General features: G+C 46.5%; 1 protein-coding gene across 1 annotated transcript in view; it reads left to right on the forward strand.

Annotated features, from left to right (window-relative positions):
* Positions 1 to 19,436, forward strand: part of Phgdh (phosphoglycerate dehydrogenase) — a 35,544-nt gene extending 16,108 nt beyond the window's left edge. The window contains exons 6-12 of the mRNA XM_015502256.2: positions 7,598 to 7,730; positions 8,234 to 8,382; positions 10,086 to 10,238; positions 13,999 to 14,131; positions 15,296 to 15,426; positions 18,076 to 18,313; positions 19,130 to 19,436. Coding sequence (XP_015357742.1) covers positions 7,598 to 7,730; positions 8,234 to 8,382; positions 10,086 to 10,238; positions 13,999 to 14,131; positions 15,296 to 15,426; positions 18,076 to 18,313; positions 19,130 to 19,284 — 1,092 coding nt within the window. The 3' untranslated portion in view covers positions 19,285 to 19,436. The remainder of the gene's footprint in view (positions 1 to 7,597; positions 7,731 to 8,233; positions 8,383 to 10,085; positions 10,239 to 13,998; positions 14,132 to 15,295; positions 15,427 to 18,075; positions 18,314 to 19,129) is intronic.
* The last annotated feature ends 335 nt before the right edge of the window (positions 19,437 to 19,771 follow it).

Below are 19,771 nucleotides of genomic sequence, written 5' to 3' on the forward strand. Positions count from 1 at the left end.
CCCAAGTTTGAGGCCACCCTCAGCAACTTAGCAAGACCCTCTCTCAAAATAAACTCAATGGTAAAGCACCTCTGGGTTCAATCTCCAGTACAAAAAAAAAAAAAAGCAGATTTAAAGGTGCTTGTATGCACACTGTGGTAGAATTATAGAGCCCATAGTGGCCAGAAGATGTCTCAGAAATCCTGCCTGGCCCATACCTTTTCCTACTCTGGGAGCTCAGAGGCTTCTGGTCAAGGGAAAACTGTGATCAACAGTAGTGACATCCCCTCAGGCTAATCCAACAGACCATGCCAACAGGGAGACCAGTCAATTGAGAGAAGGGTCCTGCAGTGTTGCCCAGACAGGCTGGAGAGATGGAGGTGGCTAAGAGGGCCAGCAGACATCCCCGAGTTCACCATGGTTGTTGAAGGAATTACAGGGGTTATGGGTCAAACTGCAGCCAGGAAGCCTTTAGTTAAACATTAAGGAAAATTGTCTTAACAATAATCAGACCATCGTATGTCTAGAACATGTTTACATAGAGCTGCTTTGGAACTTTCCCGTTCTCCCTTGCTCTTTCTCTTCATCTCTATCCTCCGACCTTCTTAGAGCTAGAAGGGATGTTATAGGTCAACCCTTAGCTCAATATTGATTTCCAGATTTGTAAGTCATTGCCTAAGAACTCAGAAATGGATGGCAGCCTAGAACCCATATGGGCATCCCATTATACCACATTGAATATCTTCCTCTGCTTCCTGCCTCCATTCTTCACCCTATTTATTTAAGTCAGATTTCTTTCATAATTCTCAGCAATGGGAAGGAGAGAGATTTTTCTAGATCCCCGAAAAAGGTGGGCATGGCCCAGCAGGATCTTTTTTGATCATGAAAACAAACCACATCCTTGCTCTGTGTGTAGGGGTAGAGGGATGCCATGAGCCATCAAGAACACTTTCTCCTCCTTTATGTTTTGTGAGAATCAAGGTCAACCTATAGCCCATGGAGAATTCTGATCTTCTAAAACCTAAGATCAGGTATGGTAGTCGGATTTTCATCACGGTGACCAAGATACCTGACAAGAACAACTCAGAGGAGGAGAAGTTGATGTTGTGCTCCTAGTTTCAGGGGCTCAGTTCATGGTTAGATCCCATTGCTGTGGGCCCAAGTGAGGCAGAACATCATGGTGGAAGAAGGCTGCTCTGATGATGACAGTCAGGAATCAGAAAGATTGACGCTTCAGGGACCAAACATGAACCCTAAAGACATGCCTCTTGTGACCTACTTCCTCCAGCCATGCCCCACCTGCCAATAGTTATCACCCAGTGCAGTAGTCCTTCCAAATCATTGATCCATCAAATGGATTAGTACACTGATTAACTTACAGCTTCATAATATAATCTTCTCACCTCTGAACATTGCTCCATTATTTAATATGAGCTTTTTGTTGGGGGACTGTATATCCAAATCATAACATCAGGGGTTAAATAGCACTAAGAGCACATGAAGCCAACCAGATGAGTGTTTCATTGATGATACAGTGACTTGGAGACAGATGCCAGCAGCCAGTCCCTAATTCCCTTGCTCCTTCCTGGTGTACCACCACCCACCAGACTCTTCTAGCTCAGGAGCATTCGTCCTCAAGGAGATCATGACGGTGACCGAGTCCAGGCGGTAAACCCCACTTAATTTCCTGAGTAGTGGCAATGGCAGTGAAGCTTGTTCATCTGCTTACCAACTGCCCCTAGCTGCTTTTGAGGTGCATGGGAATGTGGAACCTTCAGTATCAACGTCAGGAAATGATTGATAACTCTCAGGCACGTGTTTATTCAGAGAGATGTCTGGAGCCTGCGGATTTCGTTTCCTATGTTTCCAGCAGATCACCCAAAACATATTTTCTCAAATGTTTTATTCCCACCACGGCCTTGAGAGTGCACATGCTTCCCCTGGGAAATCTTCTGTCCGAGAGTATCTGGAAGGTCACTCACAGCTGTCTTGATTTTGAAATACACTCTTTGTAAACCTCTGGAATGTCCCCCTCCCACCTTGGCTCCTCCAGAGCTGCCTGGCCCTGGTCATTTGTGAGTGGTCCAAATGGGCCTCTCTTTCTTGGCTGCTCAACTTGGCCATGTTCTCTAATAATACACTTCTGTGTCCTGATGAGTTTTGTTTCAGGGCAGAGAGAGCCCAATCTCATCATCCAAACTTCTATCCATTGTCTAGCAGTCATGGAGAGCAAGACTCCTTTTTAAAGGAAGGAAGATTCTCTAACAAATTAAGAAAAAGATTGTTTGAGGAAACAATGATTGATTTTTATTAAACACTGGCTGTTTCAAACTAGCCTTGTTCTCTTTGGAAACTATTATTGTACTGGTAGAGCATGGAAAATATTATTTATCTGGACTGTTTAAACCAGTTAAGTCCAAAGTTTTAAATTCTGCAGATATTTCAATGAAATCTACACAGGTGCATTAAAATATGTTGGAAATCATAATCTAGAGCATATAGCCTTTACATATGTATCTATCTATGTACACACAAATTTTCATAAATACATCTAGAAATATACATCTATTTTCAAATGTATTCTCACAGGAGCAGAACTTAAGACAATATTTAGTTCAAAGCAACCATAAGTACTGCATTTATTGTTCAGTTTGGGTTTTTTATGGATATCCCATATATAGAATGATGGGGTATAATGGGTAAAAGTAATATATTTTAGTCATATAATAAATGAATTCATTCTCAGGAAAATTAGGATATAGATTAAAAAAAAAAAAAAGCCTTATTTAGTTTCCCAAACCTAGTCCGTTTGGCATGTATTACCCAAATGCACACATTTTTTTTTTCTGTGCATTGACATAAAATGCATACAGTTTTATGGATCTGTGCCAGTAGAGAACACAATATTGTGTGCGGTATTAAAATAAAAATATTGCCTGGTGAAGTGATGCATTTCTGTAATCCCAAGCAATTTGGGAGATTGAAGATCACAAGTTTAAGGCCAACCTGGACAACTTAGTGAAACCCTGTCTCAAAATAAAAAATAAATAGGACTGGGGATGTGGCTTAATGGTGGATTGTGCCTGGGTTCAATTCCCAGTATGGAAAGAAGGTGATAAAACTATAGGTTTTAGACTGGCTAGATTTACCACATTTTAAAACTTTCGTGTGGAATTCCATTGTATGGATAAACTGCCTTTTTTTTTTTTTCTTTTTGCCATACCTTCGATGATAGATTGTTTGCAAATGTAGACTTTAGGTCTCTTACATGATCTCTTGGGGCTAAGATACAGCCCCTGAGCTTGGTGGTGCTTCCACTGTTAAAGTGATTAGTAACAGGTTGAAGAACTGACATTGTCCATCTGGAGGAAGATTGTTCATGAATAGGGGTCTACTTTGTCTCCTAAAAGCCTGGACCATGTGTCATTTGTGGATGACAGGAAGCGAGGAAAGGAATTTAATACAGAATCAGAATTTAATGCAGAATCAGGTCCTAAAAGACATAAGAAAGCTCACGTAATTAGGCATCCTACCAGGAAATTTAGCTAGAATCATTTCCTTTTTTGTGTGTCCAAAAAACAACTAGACAAGGTTTTTTTTTTTAAATATTTATTTTTTAGTTGTAGTTGGACACAATACCTTTATTTTATTTATTTATTTTTGTGTGGTGTTGAGGATTGAACCCAGTACTTCGCACATGCTAGGGAAGCACTCTACTGCTGAGCCTCAACCCCGGCCCAACTAGACAAGTTTTGCACAGAGAAGCATTTGTGAAAACCTTTCCTTGGGAGAGGATGGCTTTGGTTGACAAAAGAGCAGTGTGATTAACGTGATAAAAAAGATAATATGACTTTTGGCAGCATTAAAAGAAGTACAGATTCCAGAGCAAGGGAGGTGTAATTCCACACACTCTGTACTAATCAGCCTGCAGCCTGCTGGTGGTGTGAGCCATAAGGTCTTATACTTAATTCTCCTCTTCCTTAGACATTTTTCTCAATAGTGTTGCTGAATAAAGACTCAGCTAGTTTGTGCCAGTCTGTCCCCTAGAATGTGTTAACAGACCCAAGCCAGTTTGGAACTAAGCCTTGTACTTTCTTATCCAAGTTTTCCAGAGGGAGGGATCAGCATCCCTTAACAGTTTCTTTGTGGCCAGGGTTGGGATGAATCTGACTTTAGCCCAGAAGGATGGACCTTGAACCTGAGCCACCAGTTGTTACTGATCCATCAGACTCAGCTAATATTTACTGATGTCTGCCGTGTAGGTCACTCTGCTCACAACCACCCTGCTTACCAACTGAACATATTACCCCATGTTTACAGATAAGAAAACTGAGTCCCAGCAAGGTCAAGGTCATCTGATAAGCTCCAGGTAATAGGACTAGACAGAGGGGCAGTTTCCTTCACTCTGCATGTGCTCTTTGCCCAGGACCACCACTGGCTTCATTGGTGATCTATACTAGTTTAATGTAGCTCCTGTACCATGTCACTGTGCTCAGCTGTTCAGAGGACAGATACTCTGTGGGATAGGCAGCTCTCATCTCAGCTTGGTACCTGGAATTCTTACTGCCTTAAAGCAGTGCTTTTAAAACTTCCCACATCCTCAGGTTCTGGAAGGATGTCCTAGGGACACAGGTAGGAGCAGAGAGGAAGCTCCAGGAGACAGCAGGTATTGGACTTTGGGTCTTTACCTCAGCAGCTTTGAACTGATCTGATTTTTTTGTTGTTGTTTCCAGGATAGATAGGACACTGGGCAAGCACATGACTTCTGGACCTGATGTCATTTTTTCAACTCCCCAAACATATGCTAGGCTATTCTCTCCTGTGTAGGAACCCTAACTGAGTTCAGCTACTTTCTGTTCTAGTTATCTCATGTGAAAATGAGAACAAGGCTTTTTTCAGCCAAATTTGTTCGCCGTAGTTATTTATCTGCAAATAAATGAGATATTGTCTCTGTGAGAAAGAAACTGAGTGGGTGCCTTGCCAACCACTAGGAAGATGCTTGTCTGCTCCTCTCCCAGGCTGCTCCCAGCAGCCTCAGGCACCTGCTGGCTTAGCAGAGGCACTGGGCCAGGCCAGGACTGCGGGATCCTTCCTCCTCCCAGTCTTGGCTCCTGAGAACAGAACAGGCCAATAGGGTGCTGTGAGCTCCTTCCTTGAGGCTGTCCTTTTCTTCTCCTGGCTCCACATGAAGAAAAAAATACATCTGGATTAGAGATGAATGGGGATATTGTTCAGTGTCAGCAGACAAAGAAGACTTGTCAGGGTGAAGACAGGGATCCTCCCTCCTCCCCTGGACACTTCCTTCTCCACACCAGAAATGAGTAGGTTTCATATAAAAGGGAATGGCAGTATCTGATTGGGGGTCCAGAACTTGTAAGCCCTTGGTGCCCTGTGGCTATGGTCCTGGTAGGCCCCAGGAAGCAGCCTCAAATGGACAGCAGTGGTTGGGTTGGGGCTGCGTGGCTTTGCTCGGGTCATTCCACAAGGCAAATAATGAAATATGGAATCCAAAGGCTTTGACGTATGCATAAGCATTTTTATTTTCTTCCCCAGCTGTTCTGCATTGGAAACGAAAGTCTTCTTTTCCACTGTATTGTAAAATAATTTTTATGTTCCCCTAATTCCAAAGGGAATCTACAAACCCATATAGTTGAGAACTCAGAAGAGCAAAGGAGGGACCTAATTCCTCCACCCAGGGAGATCTGCAGCTCAAGTATTATGCTGTTTTTTGTTTTGTTTTGGTTTTTCCTGCTAGATTAGCTCTGAACATTCTCCTCTCGGTGTTAAGGGGAATTTTTTTTTTTTTTTTACAAGAAACTTTAAAGGATTGAGTATTAAAGCAGGGGGTGGCTGAAGTCATTCACCCATTCTTATTTGGGATTGAGGACCTGGGTCCAGAGGGGCCTGACACTTGCTTTGATATGTGGTTGGTGCCTCTGAGGCAGGGCTCTGGATTACAAGTACATCCCTGGGGTGCCGCAGGCCTACCCTGGCACATCGTCTCCCTGCCTTCTTGGATGTGGATGCCTTTCAGACTCTTATGGCTCCTCTACCTCTTTTCCCCCAGTTGGTATTGCAGACCGGGCCTGAGCTCCTGGAGGGAGCCCTGGAAAGGCCTCTTGGGTAGACCAAGCAGAAAGTGGATAGATCTTTGCTGTTGTAAGAGGTAGAACTTGATACCTGGTTACTGGCTCTGCCTGACTTCTTGCACTGGCTTGGTAACCTTGAAAGCATGACCCTTGCTGAGACTGGCATGTTGGGCACCCAAGATTGTCTGATGCAGGAGACACGTTTTCATCTGGCTTCACCTTTGCTTTCTCACCCAGGGTTATAGCCCTCTGATGGCTCAGATTCAGGGAGAGTGCCTTCTCTGGGTTCCCTGTGCTGATGGGAACCTTGCTGCTGTCTCCCATGACAGACACTGGGCTCCTGTCACCACTCCCCAAGTCCTCGTGTTGACCTGTGCCCTTTGCCCACCTCTTCTGTTTGCCCAGCTTCCAGCCACTTACACGAGGAGGGCAGGCTTCTGGAGTCAGAATGCCTGGCTCGTGTTCTGCGTCAGCTGTCACCTCTCTGCCTCATTTTATCCCTTGTAAAATGGGAAATAATAGGCCCTAGCCCATCAGGAATGAGGTAGGTAAAAACCCCAGTGAGAGCTGAATAAAAATATTTGTGTTTATTCGCCAGGAGCATGTGCCCTTTTTCCTATCTGAGCTTTCCGTTGTCCCACCACTGACATCTTATGACCTGGTGCCAATTTCATGAGGCTGCTGTAGTTTACACCTGAGTTTCCTACCTGCCCCTACTTCCTGGGAGTCCACCTTCCGTTTCAGTGGCCCCAGGTAGGATCCTCTTTGGGGGGTTCCACATCTTCCCTGGCCAGCCTAGACCAAGGTTGTCTCAGGCTTCCCTATCCCTGGTGCTTTTATGTCTCAAACTTTCTTCTCCCAGATGTCCTTGCTCCCCATCCCAATCAAACCAGCCCTGTTAAAGAACTTGCCATTAGTCATTTATACCTCCGTGTTGTCTTAGATGCCAAGTGATACAAATTGTGCCATAAAGCCCTACTAAAAGAAATTTCAAAGAAAGGTACTGTTTTTTCTCTGCTGCTGTCGGCTCTGGTATTTCAACCATGTCCCCAGTGACACATCTTGGTGTCATTCCTGATCCTGTCTGCACCAGTGATGCCCTCCTCCCTCACTTCTTCCTCACTGTCTGAATCCTTAGTGCACCTGTCTGTTTCCTGGACCTGTATGCCTTCCATCTGCAGCCGCCCTTTCCTTGCCTGGTCTACCCTGTGATGACCTTATTGCTCCCCACGTGATCGTGGTCCCTCACTTAGGGTTCCTGTTTCAGGGTTTCCAAGCTCCACCTTGCCCAGCCACACCTGGAATGCTCTTGTAACTGCTTGTAGTTGGAGCTTTTCTCTGGCTGTGTCCCCTCCTGGTTGCACAGTCCTGCTTCCCACGGTGCTAAAGTAGCACCAGGCTCGTTATCAGAATTAAACTGGAGGATGTTTTGTATGTAGCAAATGCTCAATAAATGGTAGCTGTTATTAATAATGTCAGTATCCAGAGTTGATAATGACGCTTTCTTCATCTCTCTCACTTCTGATCAGACTATAGGGTACGATCCCATCATTTCTCCAGAAGTCTCAGCCTCCTTCGGTGTCCAGCAGCTACCCCTGGAGGAGATCTGGCCTCTCTGCGATTTCATCACTGTTCACACACCGCTCCTACCCTCCACGACAGGTAGCATGCCTCTATCTTATGGGTTGGCCACAGAAGCCACAGACCAGATAGAGTGGACCTTTGGTCTGGGCCTTCTGCAGATGCTGCTGGGCTGGTTTGGGAAGGGGCCCACCAGGTCCTGCAGAACATGGTTATGCAGAGCATTTGTCAGCTGCTCCTGATGAGATGAAGGAGGGGTGAGCTAACTGGAAATGTACAGGTGTCTGGGTGAGCTGATTTTGCAACCAGTGACCCATGTGGATTTCCCATAAGCCCCTGCAAGCCATTCTGATTCTTACACACACTAGAAGCACCAATAGCTCAAGAACTCCTAGGATATTTCCAAACTGGGTCCAGGACAGGGATTCTATGTCTAGGAAGAGGTGAGAAGACAGAGGGAGCTTTCCAGAAGGAAGAGAGGCCTCTGGGGAAAGAGCTGGTTCAGGGGAGCCAAGGCCTCTGGAGTTGTGCCTCACATGAGACCCAACATCGTCACAGCAGGCAGGGTCCTCTCTTTCTTCCAGGCTTGCTGAATGACAGTACCTTCGCCCAGTGCAAGAAGGGTGTGCGTGTGGTGAACTGTGCTCGAGGAGGGATTGTGGATGAAGGTGCCCTGCTCCGGGCCCTGCAGTCTGGTCAGTGTGCGGGAGCCGCACTGGACGTGTTTACAGAAGTAAGTGCTTGCAACCCAGGTCTCACGGGAGGAAGCGAGACAAGGAGTCGAGAGGCCAGGGCCAGAGAGAGCCCAGCATTTTTCAGGAAGTCTAGCACAGAGTGTCTGGCATTCATGGTACATGAGAAAAACTGTTTCACCAAAGAATACACCTGTCTGGTTTGAGGAACTTGCTAAGGAGCAGCCATTCTGTCTTCTGCAGAACACAGTGTTAGTTTTTTTGTTGTTCGATTTTATTTTGTTTTGGTACTAGGTACTGAACCCCGTGTCACTCTACCACTGAACTACGTTTCCAGCCCTTTTATTTCTTATTTTTGAATTAGGATTTCTCTAAGTTTCTGAGGCTGGCTTCAAACTTGATTACAGGCATGTGCCACCCAGCAAAAACTCTTGTTTTAAATAGGACCCAAGTCCTGGTCTCAGACTTCTTTGACTGCTGCCATGTTGATAACTGGGAGGAAAGACCATGTCAAATCAGTGAGGTTGAGAATTTGGGGAAGGGAGAGAACAGCTTAATATATTGTTACAGGTCCCTGATTTAAGTGCAGTCCTGTGGCCAAGAAAACAGTCCACCCTGTATCCATTAGCATTCCTCTTCCTTTCCTCTTTCCCAGAGAGGGACAGAAGCCCAAGGACACTGGCAGTATTCCCTCAGGGTGCCTGTGATGGGTTGCTCTCCCACCAGAAGCAGAAGCTCAACCTCAGCAGGTCGGATGCAGAAGAGTGCATTTCCATAGTATCATGGCTCCTAACTATGACTCAAGAGAGAGCATGTACTTTGGAATAGGCATTTGTGGTGTACAGGTTACTAGCAGTGTGGCTTTGGCAAATGGCTGACCCTCTCTGAATCCCTGTAGCACTCACTGTCTATTCCTACCCTTGAGCGCATAGTGCATTTGGATTTGTACTCCTGGCCATCCATCCATCTCTCTTTTGTGAGCTCCATGGAGGAGGCGGCCCTCTTCGTATGGCCATCCTCTTTAATGTAGTACCTCTGATGTCTTCAATGTCTTTGTCCCACCTGCTATTAGGTGGCTGGAAACAACAGATCCCTGGGGAGAGTGCCCAGAAAAGAAGAACCCTAAGTCACTTTCCCAAGGGCAGTATTCTGCTCAATGACTAGAAAGGGTGGAAGGGGCACAGGAGTGAGTGGTTGGGATGGTACCAGTGGGCAGCCTGTCCTGGTGAGTACCAATGCTCTTACGTGAGTAAGGTGCCTGTGAAGAGCAGGACATTGTGCTAAGAGCCCTACAAAACACACAGATGGTTAAATGCTATAAGGATGCCAGGTAGGGGTGAGTTACAGGGAAAAACCCAGCAACAATAGTAATGATTGCTTCCACTGGTTGGCAATATCAGGACCTCTAGTGTTCAATCCCCACAACAATGTGATCTAGAGAGTGTTCAACCATTTCATGGATAAGGAAACTGAGGCGTAAAGAGATGGAGGATTTTCCCCCAAGGCCCCTGGGTGGGAAGTGGTGGAAGTGAGATTGGAACCCACAGTTTCAGCTCTGCCCACTCTGCTATGATGTAACATTCATGAGGAAGCTGGTAAAGACTCCAGGGGCCACTGGCAAAACAAGTAGAAGGTGGTGCAGCCCCTGCCTTCCTCTCCTACAGCTTCCCTTGTGCCCAGGAGCAGCCCCAAGGGGTAGGGTCAGTCCATTGTGGCCAATCTAGAGGCATCTCTTTCTGAGCAGGAGCCACCACGGGACCGAGCCTTGGTGGACCATGAGAACGTCATCAGCTGCCCCCACCTGGGTGCCAGCACCAAGGAGGCCCAGAGCCGCTGTGGGGAGGAGATCGCTGTCCAGTTTGTGGACATGGTGAAGGGGAAGTCTCTCACAGGGGTTGTAAGTATCACTGTGTGGGGCTGGGGCCTGGAGGCAGAGGGAGGAGACCCGGAGACAGTCATGGTGGGGGTGACAGCAGGGTTGGGGTGGGGGTGAACAGATTTGTCCCTGGGGGCTGCAGAGGAGGGAATTCGCTTGAGTCTGCTCTCATCGGGACAGGGTGGGCAGGAGCTGCCTATCTGCAACCTTGAGAGTTGAGACCTTGGAGCAGGGAGCTTAGTTAGTTCTGTTATATTGTAGCCCTGCTGCAGAGATTGTGGCCCTTCCCAGGGCTCAGCCTCCAGAGAAAGAGCCTTTGTTCTCCACATGCCTTGGGAACACCAGTGTTGCTAGGGTAACACAGCTGTACGCAGTGGGTGGTGAGAGATGGGGGGGCGAGCCTGCCCAGAAAGTCCCTGTAGGGAGCTGGCACCCTGTAAACTCCCCAGAGCACTCTGCATCGTGTCCAGGACCAGAGTCTCACCCTGCTGTGACAACTGCTGTCCTCAGCTACCAGTAGGAACCCTCCCTGCCAGCTGGTCCCTTGATTTCCCCAAATAGTGGCACAACATCCCCACTTTTTTGCTCAGTCGGGCCTTTCCTGGCATACATTTCTCCTCCAAGCCTCTCCTGGCTCATAGCAAGTGTGTCTGGATATTCTTTCAGTTCTGGTGAGTACCAAATACTGCCATAGCCCTTGGAGGACTCGCTTGAATGAGGAAAGCATAGCTCCTTCAAGGGGCTCACCTCTCCTTCGCCCAAACCTGCTTGGCCTTTCCAGCACCACCTCAATTCTTTCATTAATTACATTCTCTTTTGTTCTAAAGCTTCACAAATTTATATATTTGTGGGTTTATGTTTGTTTGTTAATTAATTTTTGGTGGGGCGGATACTGGGGATTGAACCCAGGGGTGCTTGACCACTGAGCTACGTCCCCAGTCTCTTTTATTTTTTTTATTTTGGGACAGGGTCTTCCTAAATTGCTGAGGATGTCACTAAGTTGCTGAATCTGACCGTGAACATGTGATCCTCCTCCTTAGCCTCCCGAATCACTGGATTACAGGCATGCACCACGGCATCCAGCTTGTATCTTTACTTTTAATAAATTTGAAGTTCCCTGAGGACCAAAAAAACCTGACTTAAGTTTCTCTGCAGCTTATATAGGTGGGCCCAGAGCATATAACAAAACTTGGAAAAAGGCAGTGGATGAGACTTAGTATGGGTGGGTGGGAGTGAGGGGTTCCTGGCCTTCCTGGTTGACCCTCAGCCTGGTGATGTTTGCTGGTGAGGACTGTAGGAAGGGCACCCTCTTTTCTAGGTAGCCCAGCTCGCTAAGCCACCCAGCCCTCTGTGTCCTAAGAGAATTAGGGTACCTTCTGCCATCTGGCAAACCTCCTGCCCATTTGTTCTGTGGAAATCAGGAGGGATTCTTAGGCCAGTTATCACAGATGTGATGGCGGAGGCTGGAAAGCCTGTGGTGGACACAGCATAGGGGTCAACTAAGACACTAGACCTGCCCGTGTTCCGTCTCCTCCCATATTGTATTGGCTCCTCGGGCTGGAGCACACTTACCCACCTTCTTACCTACCTACTAGGCTTCTGAGCAGGTTCATTCTTCCCAGGTGACCCTGATTGGGACACAGGCTGAGGCATGGGCCCATGTCCCTTGCCAGGCAATCTGGGTGAGGCCTGACCCTCTTAGATCTTTCATAAAGCAGTTGTCTGCCCTCCCTGTTGCAGCCCATGTGAAATACTTACCTTATCAGTAGGTAGTGGGGACATTCCACGGCTTTTCCTCCCTGGGACTCCCTTAACTCCACCAAATGGAACCACACAATGTCTCCATCTTATCCTAGCAGTTAAAACCTAGTTAAACATCAGCACATTTAACTATCCACCCAAAGTGGCTGATTAGTTTTAAGAAGGCATTTGTAGCCAGGCGTAGTGGCTCAGCTCAGGAGACTAAGACAGGAGGATCGCAAGTTCAAATCCAGCCTCAGCAATTTAGGCATTTGGAAAGAGACATTTTTGTTGCATAGGAGATATTTTCTCCCTAATTCTTCACTGTGTCATCTCCAGTTCAATTCTGCCCTCATCTTAGCAGAGATGAATGCTAGGGTCAGGTTGGTGTCCAGAGACACCTGTCTCTTCCCTGGTGTCCTGCTTGTTCTCTAGAGATTGAGGACTGTCCTGTTATTTCATAGATCTGCAATGAGCACCTTCCCAGGGCTGGGCTGTGTGGGCCCCACATAGAGGACAGAGGAATGAGGCATGGTGTCTGTTTTGGGGGGCTTCTTGGCGGCATCCAGTTCCTGTTCCAGCCATGAGCTCCTAGCTTGACTGTTGCATAGTTTTCTGGCCCTCTTCAGGAGCTGCTCAGTCTCTGGTTCCACTTTCTCACCCATTGCTCTTCCTGTGTCTCTGCAGAGAGGATAAAGAAAAGTCCTGTAGCAGGGAGCCCTCATACCAGGTTACCTCCCACCCAGATGGGTCTCCAGTGTCACATTCAAACCTGAGACTGTCACACTCTTCTAATGATATATCGTGTGCATATGTGTGTGCATGTGTACTAGGAATGGGACCCAGAATCACTCTACCATTGAGCTACCCCAATAGGTCTCACTAAGTTGCCAAGACTGACCTTGAACTTGCCATCCTCCTGCTTCAGCATCCTGAGTCACTGGGATTGCAGGTGTGCACCACTGTGCTTGGCTACTCTTTCAGTGACATCTTTATGAAAACAGAGATAGAACCATCATGTTTTCATCTCTTCACATCTTGTAGCTGCCTATTCAATTTGCATCAAACTCCACGTTTCTCATAAAATCCTTCTCAGGTGGTTCTCTTCACAGGTTGCCTCCATAAAAGTGGCAATTATCTAACTCCTAACTTCAGCACCTTGAACCACTAAATGGAATAGAAATTTCTTCCAAGGACAAACTGGCTTTGTTATCAGGCCCCTGCTGGGGACCCAACCTGGCTGACCCTCAATTTGGAACTCTGTGGCTGGCTCCCGCAACTGTGCAGTATGCGCTTGACACACACTAATTTTCAAAGCATGATAGGATCTCACAACAATATGAATCTAGCTTTATAAATTGGGATAATTCATCATGGTATTTAGTGACAAAATAGACATTTTAAAGAAAAATCAAGACAGAAAAATTTTAAATGGAAGACAAATTAGAAATGCCATTCCAGAGAGAACCACCATTCTACTTTCAAGTCATCTGTGACTCCATATATTTTGTTTAATAATTTTTTAGGTGTAGTTGGACACAATACCTTTATTTTATTTATTTATTTTTATGTGGTGCTGAGGATTGAACCCAGGGCCTCAGATGTGCAAGGCAACCGCTCTGCCACTGAGCCACAATCCCAGCCCATTCCATATGTTTTATGTCAAAAATCCACCTTTATTGTGCTGCCCAGATCCTTCCCCAGAATAGGACAAACAAGTCTCCCCTGGAGAGGGACAGGGCCAACTACTTGGTGAAGGCAGAGGGGCCTCTTTTCCTGATCTGTCCATTGTGTGGGGTCTTAGCCTTTTGTTTCCATTTCTAGTTCTACAGCTCTCCTCACCTATAGGGTTAAGTCATTGTCTTCTAGTTGGTGGCTGATAGAAGTTGTCACCCACCAGCCATCCAAACATGGATGGCCCTATGCCTCTTCTCCCTGCAGAGCTGGCTCTAGTCAACAAAATCTCGATTTTGTATCGGAGTCGGGTAGAAGTGCCTAACCCGCCTCTTCCTGACTTCCCCTGTACCCCCTTTCTCTGCAGATAAATGCACAGGCTCTTACCAGTGCCTTCTCTCCGCACACAAAGCCTTGGATTGGTCTGGCAGAAGCTCTAGGGACGCTGATGCGAGCCTGGGCTGGCTCCCCCAAAGGGACCATTCAGGTGGTAACACAGGGTGAGTCAGGATCTGGGGACACTGGAGAAGCATGGGTACGGAGTGGCACAGACCCATCCCTATTGGGTGTATCTGCCGCTAGCCTCAGAGGTGATGGGAGACTCAGGTGACTTGGGCCCTCCTCTCAGTACAGGTCACTTAGTATAAAGGGTAGGGGAGAAGGGTGGGCAGTACCAAAATTCATTGGGAAAATACATTTAATTTTGATAAATTAAGTTTATGTAGTAATTTTAGGACAGAAAATGTTTTGGGTACAAGAGAGACCTCCACAGAGATGATTTAATGCAAGAGAAAATATGGGACCTGGTACAAGGAGTCCCAGATTAAGCAACAGTACCATTTGGTTCTGGTTTTGACCTTTTGCTTATCTGCTGGGTGACTCCTTCCTTTGAGCCTTGATTTTTTTCCACAGTCAAATGGGAGTCCAGGTGGTTGTGCCTCGTGAGGCGATGGGGATATTTTGTGTGCTGTGACTTACCAAGGTGGGCTCTTGTGCAGTCTGAGAGTCCTGGGCGGGGTGTTTGCTTAGCTGTGGAGAGGGAATGAGAACACTGCTGTCAGTCTGTCCACCCCCGGGCTCCGGCTGACTTTCTAGCAGCTCCACTGCTGTACAGATATGGTTGAGTGGCCAGGAAGGGCTCCAATTCCCTTGACGCTGCAAAGGGTTGTTTTCCCTCACTAACTGTTGGGCACCTGACACTTAAGGAGAAATTATGGAGTGGGGGGAGTTAGACCCAGAGCATTGGCAAAAACACCAGGGAAAGAGAGCCAGGGGATCCCCACTCAGACCCCAGAGGAAACAAAGTAGTTGCCCCTTTCTGCTCATTTCTTGAGGCTTGTGAGGGTCTGAGTGCCAAATTATGTAGGAGTCGTCGGGAATTTTCCAAGTCTCCTGGGAGACCCATAGGCAGGCCAGGGTGGCCCGTGGAGTTGGGCTGTATTTTGGAGAGGAGTTTCTCAGACTGGCCAAAGTCCTGCTTTCCTGGCTCGGACCCAGGTATGTCTCCCTTGCCGGCTCTAAGCGATCTCTGCAAGAGAGGCAGAACTATCTAGTGCAGGCTGCATTTGAGGTCCTCAGGGCAATGAGGATCCTGTTGTGGCCTCCTGCTCCCTCCTGTGATGCTTATCGAACAAGGACTTAGGGACGCTTTTCTCTGTCCCTAGGAACACCTCTGAAGAATGCTGGGAACTGCCTAAGCCCTGCAGTCATTGTTGGCCTCCTGAAAGAAGCTTCCAAGCAGGCGGATGTGAACTTGGTGAACGCCAAGCTGCTGGTGAAAGAGGCCGGCCTCAATGTGCGTCCCCCTCTCCCCACATTCCCTGCCAGCACTGCTCTTCGACCCCACCTTTCTAGAACTTACTCACAACTGAACTCATGGGGTGGAAGTGCTGCCTTCACCCTTACCTGTGAGAGGTGGCCATGATTCCTTTATCTGCCTCTTAAGAGGAGCTACCATCTGCCTCTAAGTATTGCTGAAGGAGCTGAGACTCAGGATCAATATATAAGCACTCTGTGAATTGGAGAAAGTTTGCTACCCCTATTTCACAGCTCAGGAAAATGAGGAGCTGGGCTGAATCTGAACGGAGGCTTAAAGATGGTCCAGTGAGCTCCAACTCAGATTCCATCCGGTGCACCTTATACCATAGAACCCATTGTTTTTTTTTCTCCCACATTTTTTTTTTTTGTATTGGTGCAGTACAGTTGTGTATAATGGATTTGTTGTTACATATTTGTGAATGCACACAGTAGAACAATATAATTTGACCAATATCATTCCCCAGCACTAACCTCCTCTTGTCATCCCTCCCAACCCTGGTCCCTTTCCTTTACTGATCTCCCTGATGTTCATGATATCTGCTCACACCTTTCTTTTCCTTTTTCTCCTCTAGCTTCTGCATATGAAAGAAAACATGCCCCTTGACCTTCTGAGTTTGACTTACTTTGCTTAACATAATGGTCTCTAGTTCCATTCATTTTCCTGCTAATGACGTAATTATATTTTTGTTTGTGGCTGAATAAAACTCCCCTGTGTATACATGCCATGTTTTTTTAATCCATTCATCCATTGTTGGACACCTAGGCTGGCTCTACAGTTTGGCTGTTGTGAATTGTGCTGCTATTAACATGGGTATGCATGTATCACTGTAGTTAGATGACTTTAATTCTTTAAGATAAATACCAAGGAGTGGTATATAGTTGGGTCATATGGTGGTTCCATGCCTAGTCTTTTGAGGAACCTGCATGCTGATTTCCGTAATGATTGCACTAATTTATAATCCAACCAGCTGTGTAAAAGTGTTCCTTTTTCTTCACATCTTCTTCAGCATTTATTATTTGTATTCTTGATGGCTACCATTCTTACTGGTATGAGATGAAATCTCGTGTAGTTTTGATTTGCATTTCCTCGATTACTAATGATGAATATTTTTTTTCATATATTTTTTGGCCATTTGTTTTTCTTTTGAGAAGTGTCTGTTTAATTTGTTTGCTCATTTATTAATTAGGTTTTTTGATTTTTTTTTTTTTTTTGGAGTTTAAAGTTGTTTGAGTTCTTTACATACTAATCCTCTGTCAGAAGAGTAGCTAGCAAATATTTTCTCCTATCTGTAGATTCTCTCTTCACATCCCTACTTATTTTCTTGGCTGTGCAGAAGCTTTTTAATTTGATGCCATCCCATTTATTAGTTCTTGGCATTATTTTCTGAGCTTTAGGGGTCCTATTGAGAAAGTCATTGCTTGTGCTTAAAAGCTAGAGTATTGACCCTATATTCTCTTCTAGGAGTTGGGTAGTTTCTGGTCTAATACTGAGGTCTTTGATCCACTTAGAGTTGATTTTTACGCAGGGTGAGAGATAAGGGTCTAGTTTCGTTTTTCTACATATAGATAACCAGGTGTCCTAACACAATTTGTTAAAAAGGCTGTCTTCAGTGTATGCTTTTGGTACCTTTGTTAAACATCAGATAACTAGATGTGTGGGTTTGTCTCTGGGTCTTTTATTCTGTACCGTTGATCTAGGTGTCTGTTTTATGCCAATCCCATGCAGTTTCTGTTAATATAGCTCTGTAGTATAATTTGAAGTCAGGTATTATGATGCCTACAGCATTGCTTTTTTGGCTTAGAATTGCTTTGACTATTCTGGGTCTTTTATTCTTCCAAATGACTTTTTAAGACTTTTTTTTTTCCCCTGCTAGTTCTATAAAGAATGTTATTGGTGATTGCAGTGAATCTGTATATTGCTTTCCGTAGCATGGCCATTTTTTCTATATTAATTCTGCCTATCCATGAACATGGGAAGTCTTTCCATCTTTTGAGGTCTTTACCTTTTTTCTTCTTCAGTGTTCTATATTTTTTTTTTATCATAGAGGTCTTTTGTCTTCTTGGTTAGATTTACTCATAGGTTTGTTTTGTTTGTTTTGAGTTATTGGATAGCACCCATTTCTTGATTAGCTTGCAAATTCTTGGAGCAGGCATCGTTTGCTGCCTCTCACAACTTCTCTTTGGCATCTTCCTCTCTGCTTCTCTTTTCAGATCAAAGTCTGTTTCTCAGCTGGTGGGAGCTGGCAGGGAGTAGAGCTCCCGTGATCCCACCTGGCTCCTTCCCTCCACTTCTATACCCCAGGAATGAAGGAGTCAGAGCAGGAGAGTCATCCTGGGTCAGCTGGGTCCTCACAGCCCTGCCTTCCTCCCTCTCCCCAATTCCCACCCCTCTACTATAATCCTGCACCTGGTAAATCTCTTTGCCCTTCCTTTGGAGTGGTCATTAACTGTTCTAGGAAGCTAATGCTCAGGGGCACAAGCTTTACCCCTATTTGCCCCTATCCCTAAATTGCTGAGCCTTTTGGCCAGGCTGGAGCCCTGCAAATGGGTGATTAGATTGAAAGAGAAATGTTGGGCATGATGCAATCAGGAAAAGTAATTGTGCCTCCTTGCATTCTCTCTGCAGGTCACCACCTCCCACAGCCCAGCTGCACCTGGGGAGCAGGGCAGCGGAGAATGCCTCCTGACCGTAACCCTGGCTGGTGCTCCGTATCAGGCTGTGGGCTCCGTCCAGGGCACCACACCTGTGCTGCAGGTGCTCAATGGCGCAGTCTTCAAACCAGAAGTGCCTCTCCGCCGGGGCCTGCCCCTGATCATGTTCCGGGCTCAGCCCTCCAACCCTGCAATGCTGCCTACCATGATTGGTGAGGAGGGATTTGGGTGGTGGGGTTGGCCAGGGTTCTTAAGGCAGAGGTGAGGTCTGCCCTGTGATTAGGCCCTGCAGATCTTCTTCCTTTGATCCTTCTCCATGCATTAGGGAATGTCTGGCTCTCTACCATACAGAGGATCTGTCTTGCCAATTTATAGAACAGTTAGGGCAGATACCAAGTTCAGAGAGAAAAAATGCTTTATCTAAGCCTCAGAGCAGTGTGGCAGGGTTGGGACCAGAATGTCCATCACCATCCTGGCCATGAGTCCCAAGATTGCCATATTAAGCACCCTGCTTGCACCTGCCTGCAGAGCCATGTCCCATGAGTTCAGGGCCATTGAGTAGAGATTTCCTTCTTGCCTGTAAGCCCTGGTGGCCAGCCTAGCCACAGCAAAACCTATCTGGGCATCCCGTCCTATACTTGGGGCATCTTAGACCTACCCCAGTCTCCTGGGGCCTATACTCCTGGGGTTTTGAGCATGTCCAGGGGTTCCTAATTTCATCATTCTTTCCAACTGCCCAGAGGAACTTTCCCTGTTTTTCTCCCTTGCTGTTGGCCTGGCAAACAGCAAGTCAAGAGCTATATAGTTCTTTGATGATATGCCTGGTGGTCAGAGTGTGCCTGAAGAATCTCCGAAATAATCAAGGGAGGCTGGGCAGATGTTCTGTTGCTCCTTCCATCTAGGCTCCTCAGTACTGAGACCAGCATCCTCCCACTGCAACTTTGATCATAGAAGCCTGACTTCTGACTGCTCCCAGTTCCTCACTTTCCCCAACGCTCTATGCCAACAAGGGTTTCTTTTACTTCTAGGCCTCCTGGCGGAGGCAGGTGTGCAGCTGCTGTCCTACCAGACCTCGATGGTATCTGATGGGGAGACCTGGCACGTCATGGGCATCTCCTCCCTGCTGCCCAGCCTGGAACCATGGAAGCAGCATGTGTCTGAGGCTTTCCAGTTCTACTTCTAACCCTGGGGCTCCCTGGTTCTGGCCTCTGAGGCTTCTCTGAAGAAAACTACCCACTGTGAACCATTAGGAAGGGAGATCCACATTCCTAGGGCTGACATTGCTGCAATCCTCTGACCCCTGCAATGGAGCATCTAATAAAGAGCCTCCCCCAAGTTCTCCGTGTATCTTTTTGGTGTTGTTATTCTTAAGAGCCACCAGAGGGCATCCGTGGCTAGCCATAGGGCTTGGTTTTGGCTGCCAAAGGGTAGCGGGTGTGGAAGAAGTTTGCAGTAGACAAAAGCATTACTGTGGTATTCTGAATGTATCCGTCTCCTATTTAAGGTTATTCAAAGGTTTCCACAGAAACAAAGCTCAGGATATTTCAGATTCCTATGGTATTTCAGATCCCTTCCTTCTGGAAATATCTGTGCACATTAATGAATAAAATTCATCAAACAAATGTCGCACTATGTGCTAGGAACTGGATTAGTTCCTAACCCAGCTTTGC

This window comes from Marmota marmota, unplaced genomic scaffold (assembly GCF_001458135.2).
Source record: "Marmota marmota marmota unplaced genomic scaffold, marMar, whole genome shotgun sequence".
NCBI lineage: Eukaryota > Metazoa > Chordata > Mammalia > Rodentia > Sciuridae > Marmota > Marmota marmota.